The sequence below is a fragment of the Hyla sarda genome, chromosome 7 (genome assembly GCF_029499605.1).
Source record: "Hyla sarda isolate aHylSar1 chromosome 7, aHylSar1.hap1, whole genome shotgun sequence".
Lineage (NCBI taxonomy): Eukaryota > Metazoa > Chordata > Amphibia > Anura > Hylidae > Hyla > Hyla sarda.
In genome coordinates, this window is record NC_079195.1 from 13166611 (window position 1) to 13179643 (window position 13033).

General features: G+C 50.3%; 1 protein-coding gene across 5 annotated transcripts in view; it reads right to left on the bottom strand.

Moving 5' to 3' along the window:
- TDRD1 (tudor domain containing 1) overlaps positions 1-13033 on the bottom strand; it is a 115170-nt gene that overhangs the window by 68924 nt on the left and 33213 nt on the right. For all 5 annotated transcript variants that reach the window (XM_056529467.1, XM_056529464.1, XM_056529463.1 and 2 more), the window contains exons 5-6: positions 2974-3081; positions 1387-1572 (exon numbers count right to left, since the gene is read on the bottom strand). In XM_056529467.1, the coding sequence (XP_056385442.1) occupies positions 1387-1572; positions 2974-3081 (294 nt within the window). The remainder of the gene's footprint in view (positions 1-1386; positions 1573-2973; positions 3082-13033) is intronic.

Genomic DNA, 13033 nt, shown 5'->3' on the forward strand with positions numbered 1-13033 from the left:
CGGCGGGCCGCATCTCATTCATTTATAGCGCCGGCGGGCCGCATCTCATTCATTTATAGGGCCGGCGGGCCGCATCTCATTCATTTATAGCGCCGGCGGGCCGCATCTCATTCATTTATAGCACCGGCGGGCCGCATCTCATTCATTTATAGCGCCGGCGGGCCGCATCTCATTCATTTATAGGGCCGGCGGGCCGCATCTCATTCATGTATAGCACCGGCGGGCCGCATCTCATTCATCTATAGCACCGGCGGGCCGCATCTCATTCATTTATAGCTCCGGCGGGCCGCATCTCATTCATTTATAGCTCCGGCGGGCCGCATCTCATTCATTTATAGCGCCGGCGGGCCACATCTCATTCATTTATAGCACCGGCGGGCCGCATCTCATTCATTTATAGGGCCGGCGGGCCGCATCTCATTTATTTATAGCACCGGCGGGCCGCATCTCATTCATTTATAGCTCCGGCGGGCCGCATCTCATTCATTTATAGCGCCTGCTGGCCGCATCTCATTCATTTATAGCTCCGGCGGGCCGCATCTCATTCATTTATAGCTCCGGCGGGCCGCATCTCATTCATTTATAGCTCCGGCGGGCCGCATCTCATTCATTTATAGCTCCGGCGGGCCGCATCTCATTCATTTATAGCTCCGGCGGGCCGCATCTCATTCATTTATAGCTCCGGCGGGCCGCATCTCATTCATTTATAGCTCCGGCGGGCCGCATCTCATTCATTTATAGCTCCGGCGGGCCGCATCTCATTCATTTATAGCTCCGGCGGGCCGCATCTCATTCATTTATAGGGCCGGCGGGCCGCATCTCATTCATTTATAGGGCCGGCGGGCCGCATCTCATTCATTTATAGCACCGGCGGGCCGCATCTCCTTCATTTATAGCACCGGCGGGCCGCATCTCATTCATTTATAGCGCCGGCGGGCCGCATCTCATTCATTTATAGCGCCGGCGGGCAGCATCTCATTCATCTATAGGGCCGGTGGGCCGCATCTCATTCATTTATAGGGCCGGCGGGCCGCATCTCATTCATTTAAAGCGCTGTGGCCCGCATCTCATTCATTTATAGCGCCGGCGGGCCGCATCTCATTCATTTAAAGCGCCGGCGGCTCGCAACTTAATAATTTCCTTAATCATGTCTGGGGGACAGCGGGGGGAGGTTTCGAGAAATATAGCATCGCCCGGGGGTCACATATGATTAGCTCCTCAGTAGGGGGGTTGGGGGGAAATACCGTTAAATACTATGGAGCTGCCAAAACTTACAAAAATACCGTGATATGCATTTTTGGTCATACCGCCGAGCACTGAGTCCACACCATAGCTCACTGTGTACATTAGTGATTATATCCAGTGTTTCTCGTGTTGGCCGCTCACCTGGTCCTGATGGTACTTTGCCACGCAGACTTCACCTTTGTCAGGCGCGTAATCTTTCTTTAGGTTACTGGGGTTGGAATAAAGGTTTTTCAAGGTACTTGTCACTTTTACAAGGTTATCTATGGATTTGGCATCAAAGGCTTTTACATAGAAATTGCTTGGGCTAGAAAACTCCACTGCATAACCCTGAGAAAGGAAATATAGGGGAAAAAACTAATTTCAGCAAATGTTCTTTTTTTCACTTTCTCATTTTTGCACAAATCCTTATGGCAATAAATTATTGCAAATAAAAACAAAAACAAAAGCTATATATAGCTTCTGCGCTACTTCACTTCCTCTGGTAACGCTGCCGCTGCTCCTGCTCTCCGGTTCTCTCTTCTTCTGGTTGTTGGGGCCAAATACATCAACTGCTGCTCAGGTAATCACCAGCTGCATCGGTGTCCTGCCTTAGCCAGTGTTTGGCTGTGCGGCAATGGACATAGTCGGGCCAGCCCTGTTCCTCTTCCTGGTGCCGGGGCCCAATATGTGAGGCCTTAGTACCCAGGAGAGGAGAGCACTGACAAATGGGAGAAGCATTATCGGGGGCAGTTCGTGAGAGCAGAAGGTATACATAGTTTTGTTTTTTATAAAGCAGAAAGCCATTTTCTTTAAAAAAAAAAAAAAAAAAACATCACAAAAAAAACCTCTGCCGGAGTAACACTTTAAACATCTCATTATATGGGGAGAGCAGAAATCCTGCTAGTCCCCCCAATTCAATGAGAAATAGTGAGAAAGTACTGTTTATATCACGTTGAGCAGGAGCGAGAAGTGCATAACACCTTTAAAGGGGTACTCCGGTGGAAAACATTAATTTTTTTTTAATCAACTGGTGCCAGAAAGTTAACAGATTTGTAAATTACTTATATTAAAAAAAATTTATCCTTTCAGTACATATTAGTGGCTGTATTATACAGAGGAAAGGTTTTTCTTTTTGGATTTCTCTGATATCATGACCACAGTGCTCTCAGCTGACCTCTGGTGTCCATTTTAGGAACTGTCAGAGCAGGAGAAAATCACCATAGCAAACATATGCTGCTCTTTACCGTTCCTAAAATGGACAGCAGATGTCAGCAGAGAGCATTGTGGTCGTGACAGAAGAGAAATCCAAAAAGAAAAGCATTTCCTCTGTAGTATACAGACGCTAATAAGTACTGGAAGGATTAAGATTTTTTTTAATAGAAGTTATTTGCAAATCTGTTTAACTTTCTGGCACCGCTCGTGACGTCATGGCTACGCCCCCTCAATGAATGTCTATGGGAGGGTGCGTGACGGCCGTCACGCCCCCTCCCATAGACTTGCATTGAGGCGGCGTGGCCGTGATGTCACGAGCGTGCTTGACAGTGATGTCACGAGCCAACGGCCCTGCACCGGAAGCTCTAAACGAACGGCGGGTGCAGCAGGATCAGACATTGATCAGACATCTTATCCCCTATCATTTGGATAGGGGATAAGATATCTAGGGGCGGAGTACCCCTTTAACGGTCTATTTTTCGGCTCCTATTAGGAAATAATATATACAGATGTTCAGCTGTATAGAAGAGATTTTACCTCAAACTCTGTTCCATTACTCAGTGCTTCCGCCTGTATATCAGAAAGAAAAATCTTCCTTCCATTTACTTCTTCATTTCTGGTGTCAGGAATTTTGAAAGCCTTGGTCTGGAAGAAGTGAAAATCAACCATGAAATCATGAAAATTTACCTCTAGTAATTAAACTGAAAAAAACATGTGTGATGATGTAAACCTGTAATACACACATATTTTCAGATTTCTGACATGGATCATGTTCATGAGAAGCTCTACTGATCCCATCTATGTGAAAGAGCAGCATTTAAACAATCTTCCACAGTTGTTTAATGCTAAAGTTTGTTTAGGGGGTGAAATGCAACAGGGGAGCGATGAAACGGAACAAGGGGAGTGATGAATTGGCACAAAGGGATGAGGAAATGTCATGGGTGGGATGCTATCTGTAAAAGCTGTGACAGAATATTTGTGGGAATGGGGGCACACACAGCAAGAGCAGAAAACACATTGCGGGATTGGGTGGTAGGGGTCGGAACTTAATGGGGTACTCGGGTGCAAAATTATTATTATTTTTTTTTTATGAACTGGTGCCAGAAAGTTAAACAGATTTGTAAATTACTTCTATAAAAAAAATCTTTACCCTTCCAGTACTTTTTAGCAGCTGTATGCTACAGAGAAAATTCTTTTCTTTTTGAATTTCTTTTTTTTCTTGTCCATAGTGCTCTCTGCTGACACCTGATGCCCGTATCAGGAACTGTCCAGAGCAGCATAGGTTTGCTATGGGGATTTTCTCCTGCTCTGGGCAATTCTCCTGATTACAGGCATCAGGTGTCAGCAGAGAGCACTGTGGACAAGACAAAAAAAGAAATTCAAAAAGCAAAGAATTTCCTCTGTAGCATACAGCTGCTAAAAAGTACTGGAAGGATAAAGATTTTTTTAATAGAAGTAATTTACAAATCTGTTTAACTTTCTGGCACCAGTTCGTTTAGAAAAAAAATATTTTCCACCGGAGTACCCCTTTACAACAGTCCTGCGTATAATCCCCATATAGTGGAAAGTTTACTTTGGATCTATTCATAACTCAATTTAACAAGAAGGTTCAGTAGAGGACTTTCACAGTGTATGAAATAGAATTCTAATCAATGTAGGTCTAACCAATGAAATCCCTGAAAATAATAAGAATGGGGTGACAACTTCCCATTGATGGAAAAAAAATGTATGTTGTGGAGGTTTATGCTACTTTGTGATTAGTACAAGTAAATAGGCGAGAAGAAAGCTCCACCCACCAACTCCGGTAGAAATGCTAATTAGAGATAGAACCTGCAGAGCAGAAATAGTGCTGATGCTCATGTACACACAGCTAATCCTAAAAAGTCACCAGAAATTACAGGAACGATTTAATGATGTATCGATTTATTTCCCCCCTCCTCGCATTTTAAAAGCCATAACTCTTTCAATTTCCCCCCTACAGACTCATATGAGGCTTGTATTTTAAACGGGACAATAGGATGCTAAGGTTAGGGGACAAATGTCCTATCGTGGGGGGGTCTGACTGCTGGGACCATCTGCACTGCATAAAGGGCGGTGTCAACCACAGCACGAAGCTGCGGCTGACATGCCCCCCCCATGCAGCTCTATGACAGAGCCAGAGATTGCCCCCTACATGCAGCTCTCCCCTAGATCTGCATGGAGGGGGCATATTGGCCGCAGCTTCGTGCTGTGGTTGACACCGCTCTTTATGCAGTGCAGATGGTCCCAGCGGTCGGACACTTAGGATGGGGGATAAGTTTTTATAAATGGGAGTTCTTCTTAAACATGCAGAAATACCAAATGGGGGACATTTATTAACCCCTTAAGGACCGACCCATTTTTTACCTCTATGACCAGGCTCTTTTTTTTTTATTTGACCTGTATCTCTTTTAATGGTAATAACTTTAGAACGCTTTTTCTGAGCAGAGCGATTCTGAGATAGTTTTTTCGTGACATATTGTACTTTATATAACTGGTGCATTTTTGTTTTCACATGAAGCATTTTTTGTGAAAAACTTCAAAATATTGTGAAAAACTGGAAAATTTCTGGCGTTTTTTTTTTTTTTTTTTAATGGTGTACACTGTGCGGTAAAAGTTTTGTTATATTTATTCTGTGGGTCAGTACGATTATGGCGATACCCATTTTATAGCTTTCTATGTTCTTTCCTTTTCTGAGCAAAATTCTTTTTCTGCCATTCATTTTCCAACAGCCGTAACTTTTTTATTTTTCGTCCGACGCCATTGAGTAAAGACTTATTTTTTGCGGGATGAGCTGTACTTTATCATTTTTGTGCTACGAGCTACCTTTTGATCTTTTTTATTCGGTTATTTGTACCAAAATTGGCGAATTTTGCGCTTTTTTTGATGTTTTTTTTTTTAACGGCGTTCACGGTGCGGGATAATTTACATTATAATTTTATAGAACATGTCATTACGGACGTGGCAATACCTATTATGTATATGATTTGTGTTTTTGATCTTTTTTGGTGATAATACAGGGCTTTTATTGGGAAAGGGGCATTTTTTTTTTTTTACACTTCATACTTTTATTGAAGAACTTTATAATATTTTTTACACTTTTTACAGGTTATACTATGCTGCAATACATTTGTACTGCAGCACAGTATAACCTGATGAGCTGCAGACACTACAGCCTGTGCGATCCAGCCTCTGGCAGGCAGCAGGCATACAGGAGGTCATAATCTGACCTCCTGCTGCCATAGCAACCAACAGCGACTCGCGATTGTATCGCGGCACCGCCGTTGGAAAACAGGGGGAGAGCGCTCCCCCTGTAAACACCATAGATGCTGTGATCAGGAGTGATCACGGAATCTATGGGGTTAATGCTGTCGGAAGCGGCGCGATCGCAGCTCCGGAAGCTGCGGCGGGACTCCGGCTGTGATTGATAGCCGGGTCCCGTCGCCGATCTCCTGCGCTGCCCGTGGCAGTGCCGGAGATCGCTAGGATGTATGCATACGTCCAAATGCGCGGATATGTCGGATGATTGGACGTATGCATACGTCCTATAGCAGGAAGGGGTTAAGGTATTTAGTGCCTTTTTTTATGTACAAATGTCGCACAAAAATTCGCCTAATCACTTTTTTTGAGCGACTTTAGTGAGTAAGCAAAAAGTTACAAACAGCCTTACCTAAGTTAAGGTCAGGTATTTATGATGTGTGAAAGTTGCATGTAATATAAAAAAAAAAAAAGATTTTTTACACTTACCGTAAAATCTTTTTCTCAGAGGCTCCATTGGGGGACACAGGAACCGTGGGTATATCTTGCTGCCACTAGGAGGCTGACACTAGGCATACAAAAAAGAAGTCGGCCCCTCCCAGCAGGGTATACCCCATCTACTGCCTTAGAGACACTCAGTTTTAGTCCAAAAGCAATAGGAAGAACCGAAAAAATACAGAGTCCTGAGGGAGCCCAGTCAAAACAACGAACCAACAGACTGACAGGCGACCGACTCTCAGACCACAACTAACAATACAGGGTGGGAGCTGTGTCCCCCAATGGAGCCTCTGAGAAAAAGATTTTACGGTAAGTGTAAAAAAAATCTCCTTTTCTCATTCAGAGAATCAAGTGGACGGCAGAGCCACCGCTGCCTGCAAAACCTTACGCCCCAAAGAGGTGTCGGCGGATGCAGAAGTGTGCACTTGGTAAAACTTGGTGAACGTGTGCACCGAAGATTAAGTAGCCGCCTTGCACACCTGTAGGGCCGAAGCCCTGTTAAAGACCGCCCAAGAGGCCCCCACAGAGCGAGTGGAGTGAGCCGTAACCCGAAAGGGAGGATCCTTCCCCTTAGAACCATATGCTTCAGAAATGGCGGACCGGATCCACCTGTATATGGTGGCCTTAGAAGCCAGCAAACCTTTGCGTCGGCCCTCCGGAAGGACAAACAGCGACTCCGACCGCCGGAAAGAAGAGGTGGCCTTGAGGTAAACTCGTAAGGCTCGGACCACATCCAGATTGTGGAGAGAACGCTCCTTAGGATGAGACGGAGCAGGGCAGAAGGAAGGAAGGAAGAACGATATCTTCGTTCAGATGAAAGGACAAACCACCTTCGGTTGAAAAGAAGGAACCGGCCGAAGTACCGCCTTGTCTTGATGAAGAATCAGGAAGGGAGGTTGACAAGAAAGAGCTGCCAATTTCGATACCCGACGGATCGAGGTCACCGCTATCAAAAAGGCGACCTTCCAAGAAAGGAAACAAAGAGAAATATCGCGGATAGGCTCGAACGGAATGGATTGCAAGGCACTCAGGACCAAATTCAAGTCCCAAGGGGGAGTAGGAGACCTGTAGGGAGGAATCTCGTGAGCTACTCCCTGGAGGAAAGTGTGAACCGATGAGTCGGAAGCTAGAGGCCGCTGAAAAAGAATAGACAGCGCCGACACTTGACCTTTGAGAGAACTAAGAGCCAGGCGCGATTCAAGACCCGATTGCAGAAACGCCAGAAGGTTCGGAAGAGAAAAACAAACCGGAGGAAGAGAGCGGGCCTCACACCACCGAAAATAAGCCCGCCAAGTTCAATGATAGATCCTCGCCGAGGATGGCTTACGCGCCCTGAGCATAGTGCGAATAACCCCAGGTGAGAAACCGCAAGCCTTCAATACCGCGGTTTCAACCACCACGCCATCAAACGCAGCGGCTGTGAATTGGGGTGGCAAAGAGAACCCTGAGAAAGAAGATTGAGGCGATCTGGCAGCCGAAAGGGAACATCTGCCATGAGCCGAACCACGTCGGCGTACCAAGATCGGCGGGGCTAATCCGGAGCCACTAGGATGGCCGATACGCCTTCCGCCTTGAGTTTCCTGAGCACTCGGGGAAGGAGGGGAATTGGTGGAAACAGGTACGGAAGAGTGAACCGAGACCAGGGAATGACGAGGGCGTCCACGGCCAGTGCAAGAGGATCTCTTGACTTTGCCACAAAGCTTGGAGCGACTGAGAAAGTCCCCTTCCCAGTTTTCCACCCCCGGCATGTGGATCGCCGATATGGAGGGAACCATGCGTTCCGCCCAGGTCAAGATTTTTGACACCTCGGTCATGGCGGCACTGCAGCGAGTGCCCCCTTGGCAGTTAATATATGCCACGGCCGTGGCGTTGTCAGACTGAATGCGAACCGGGCGATCCCGAAGTAGAGACTCCCAGTGCCGGAGACAAAGGAATATCGCCCGGATCTCCAGGACATCGATAGGAAGCCTGGCTTCCCGAGGTGACCATCGGCCCTGGACCGTCCTGTCCAGGAGAACACCCCCCCAAACCGAGGAGGCTCGCACCAGTCGTGAGAACCAGCCAGTGCAACGGTAGAAGCGAGCGGCCGCTCTGAAGGAGGGGATAGTGGAGCCACCAAAGAAGAGACTGGCGAGCCGAGGTGGCAGAAGGATCCGGTGATCCAAGGACAGGGGGGATCCGTCCCACAGGGACAGAACAGTCCACTGAAGCAGACGGCAACGGAACTGTGCAAACGGAACCGCCGTTATGGCCGCCACCATTCTGCCCAGCACTGCCATGCATGTACGAATGGACAATTTGGATGCGGGCATCTCAAGTGACGAATGCCGGACAGCAGGGCACTCCGCTTGTCCGGAAGGAGGAAGATTCGGGCGCTCCCGGTATCGAACCGGAGGCCCAGAAGACTAGAGACCGGGAGGGAGAAAGGTTTGATTTCTCCTCGTTGATCAGCCACCCGAAGCTGGTCAGAGTCAGCAGGGTGATGTGGAGACTCTCCTCGTTCTGGATCCGGGACGGGGCCTTGATAAGCAGGTCGTCCAGGTAAGGAAGGACAGACACCCCCCGGGACCTGAGAATGGCCATGACAGCCGCCAGGACCTTGGTAAAAACCCGGGGGGCTGTGGCCAGACCGAAGGGCAGAGCCACAAATTGAAAGTGACCCTGCGGAACGGCAAAGCGAAGGAAACGTTGATGAGGAGGAAAAATCGGAATGTGTAGATACGCATCCAAATGTCCACTGAAGACAGGAATTCGCCCTGATCCATGGATGCCAAGATCGACCGTAGTGCCTCCATACGGAAGTGGCGAAGCCGAAGATGTTGGTTGGGGAGTTTCAGGTCCAAAATCAGACGGACTGAACCCTCCTTCTTGGGCACAACGAAGAGGTTTGAATAGAAACCTCTGAAACTGTTTTGATGTGGAACGGGCACAATGACACCCTGCTGCAGCAGAGTGCGAATGGCAGAATGAAAACCTGCGGCCAGAGTAGGTGAACAAGGAGGCCGGGACCGAAAAAAACGATCCCAGGGAAAAGAAGCGAACTCGATACGGTAACCGTCGGAGATGACGTCCAGAACCCAAGAGACCTGGACTTGTGCCAACCAGACGTTCCGAAAAAGAAGTAAGCGACCGCCCACCCGAGACGGAGTCCCAGGTGGGGCCGCCCCTTCAGGTTGAGGAAGGTTTGCGGGTTCCCGATTTAGCGGGAAATTGGTTGGAACGATTATTCTGCTTCCAGGAGGAGCGGAGTTTGAAGGACGGGCCCCGTCTACCCTGCGAGGGGCTCGATTTCTCCTGGCGCACTTAACCCAGGAATGAAAGGACCGAAAGGAGGTTGACTTACGAAACCCCCCACGAGCCGCAGTGCGGCGAACTTTGTTCTGGGGAAGCAAAGAACTTTTACCGCCCGTAGCCTCTGAAATGATGTCGTCTAACAGTTTCCCAAAAAGGCGTCCGCCAGTAAAGGCCATTGCCGACAGAGATTTCTTGGAAGCCGAATCGGCGTTCCAAGCTTTTAGCCACATGGAACGACGAATGGTGACTAGATTGCCAGACGCGACAGCTGCACAGTGAGCAGACTCCAACGAAACCTGGCATAAATATTCGCCTGCGTCCGACACCTGACGAGCAATCTCAGCCAGATCATCCGGGGAGGCCCCGGACAAGAGCCCTTGACGAAGCTGAGAAGCCCACACCGCTAAAGCCTTCGCGACCCAGGTTGAAGAGAAGTCTGGGAGCAGGGAGGATCCCACCGCTTCAAATGCGTATTTGGCCAAATTCTCGACCCGCTTGTCCGCGGGATCCTTAAAGGAAGCGGCATCCGCCAACGGTAGATTGGTGGATTTGGATAAACGGGAGACTGGGGGGTCCCCAGATGGTGGAACAGTCCATTTAGAGATAAAGTCCTGAGGGAATGGACACAGTCTTTAACCGTTTAGTGCCTTGGAAGCGCTTCTCCGGAAGCTTCCAGGTGGTCTCCAGAAGTACATCAAACTCCTTATGAGGATGGAAAAACTTTGGAGAATGGGGAGTACGGGCAAAGGAAACTTCAGGAGCAGGGTCCAAAGGTCAGGGTCCTGTAGATGGAAAGTGTCCCTGACTGCAGACACCAAGCCGTCCACCAAGTCAGACATGGAGGACAGCCCTTCAGAATCCGAATGAGGGTCAGAGTCCGCCAATTCACCCGGAGATCGGGAACGGTTAGTGGAGGCTCCCGATCTAGGTGACCGGGATCTAGAATGGCGGTTCGGGGAACGGCCCCTAGGAGAGCGGTCGCGTGACCTGGAACGCTGCCTAGGAGCAGGGGATCTGGAGCTCGAGCGGCGCCTGTTTTCAGGAGATGAGTCTGGATAAAAAACCCATGGACGTCTGTGGGAGTGTCGACGGTCCGAAGAAGCCGAACTTGCTTCGTAAGGGACGTAAGGAAGACTGCCTTAAGGCCGTAGCCACCTCCTTGGAAACCTGCGTCAAGTCTGAGATAGTCTGGGAGAGGGAAGACACCCAAACCGGGGCCGGATCAGGGACCACAGACACCGAAGGAGCATCTTGGGCAGGGGTAGTAGGGCGTGAGGAAGAGCAGGCAGAACAAGTGGGTACAGCCGAACCCCCCGAAAATTTAACCCTACACCCTGTACAAGATAGTAAGTGACCAAAGCAGGGGCCGCCTGTCTGAGGGAAGGTTCAATGCTTGGAGTAGACATTGCCAAGTACAGCCAACTAGAGACAGAAGAACTGGAACTAGCTCACCCAGGTTCCTGACTGACGTCCCTGCAGCTTCGGAATACAGGACAGTTGGCTGGATAAGCAGAGATGTAGATGATGCAGGCTGAGAAGGAGACCCACAGGAGCAGAGTGCAGCAGCGTCTGTGAAGAAGAAGTGTTGGACCCGGAGTGGGGTCACGTGATCTTGAGGGAAGGAGTTACCGCACGTTAGCACCAGAGAGGCTGAGACAGCCTGGTCTGTCAGCGCTGCAGAGATTGGGCGCTCAGAGAGCGCGAAGGGGGGCGGAGCTACACTTGGCCGGGACCAGGCCCAAGCCGCGGGCTAAAGTAGCGGCCTGGCTCACGGCCGAATGCCGACCCGAAGACTGCGAAGCTGGTAGCAGTCTCCCTCTGCGGGGACGGCTGCCGGAGCGAATTTAGCCAAGACCGCCCACGCGGGGCGGAGTTACACTCGGCCGGGACCAGGCCGAAGCCGCGGGCTAAATAAGCGGCCTGGCTCCCGTCCGAACACGCCGCCCCGACAGTGGAGCCGGCAGTCGTCACCCTCCGAGGGAACGGCCGCCGGAGAACAATAGCAGAGGCCGGCCGCGGGGCGGAGCTACACTCGGCCGGGACCAGGCCAAGCCCCGGGCTAAAGTAGCGGCCTGGCTCCCGGCCGAATATGCCGCCCCGAGGCTGAGGGGGCCGGCAGCCGTTCCCACAGTGGGGATATATAACCGGACAGCCCAAATGCCGACCGGAGGAGGGGCAGCTGCCCCACCATGTGTGGGGATACTGCAGCCCACAGATGTCACGGTTGCGGTCAGAGCCCCCAAATAGTGACAGGTCCCAGAATGCCCCCATAACAATAAGGGGCCCCCAAGTGAATAAAGCATCCCCCCTTAATCCTTGAAGAGCCGTAGGCAGATGTAGAGGGGTGAGGGGTGTAGATACTCACCTGCTATGGAGGTATACTTATCTCCTTAGAAGTTCTTCCCCAGAAGTCTTCACCAGACTAAGCCTGCTGCATCATGCCAGGCTTCTTTAAGCGGGGCGAGCAGAGGCAATAGGCGACGTGGACCCAAGGTACAGACCTGATGCCCAGAGTGTGAAGAGTGACATCCACATTCTCCAGAGTCTGGGCTCTGGTGGGAGCCTTGATGAGAAGGTCGTCCAGGTAGTGCATCACCGAGACTCCCCTCGACCGCAACAGGGCCATCACTGGCGCAAGGATCTTGGTAAAGACCCGAGGAGCCGTGGCCAGGCCAAAGGGGAGGACTACAAATTGAAAATGCCCCTCCGGAACGGCAAAGCGGAGATACCGATGATGGCCTGGAAATATTGGCACAAGGAGGTAGGCATCCTTGATGTCCACCGAAGAAAGAAACTCCCCTTGTTCTAGGGATGACACTACCGAACAGAGAGATTCCATTCAGAAGTGGCGGATGAGAAGATGACGGTTGAGACGCTTGAGGTCTAGGATTGGTCGTACAGAACCGACCTTCATGGGGACCCCAAAAAGATTGGAATAGAAACCCTGAAAACGTTCCCCTGGAGGAACGGGAACGATAACCCCCTGGAGAAGCAGAGACTGGAGAGCCTCTCGAAATTGCTTCGCCAGAGAAGGAGACTGGGCGGGGGGCCCGGGATTGGAAAAAAGCGATCCCTCGGGAGGGAGGCGAATTCGATTCAGTAACCGTTGGACACCACGTCCCTGACCCCGGAGTCCTGAATGTGTGTGGTCCAGATGTCTCGAAAAAGTAAGACGACCTCCCATCCGATAAAAAACTTCGGGTGGGGGCTTCACTTCATGCGGAAGTGGGTTTGTGGTTGCCTGATTTGGCTGCAAACCGGCCGGAACGGTTGGTGTCCGACTTCCAAGACGGGCGCGCCTGGATCGAGGGAGCCTTCTTGTTCCGCGAAGGTGCCTGCTTAGACCCCTTGCTGGGGCCAAGGGTTCGAAGGGAACGAAAGGAAGAGGACTTCCTTTGGGAAGTGGAGTGCGCCTTATTTTGAGGCAACAAGGAACTCTTACCCCCTGTCGCCTCAGAGATAATTCCGTCAAGGCGCTTGCCAAAAAGACGGCCACCCGTAAAAGGAAGCTCAGTGAGAGACCCTTTGG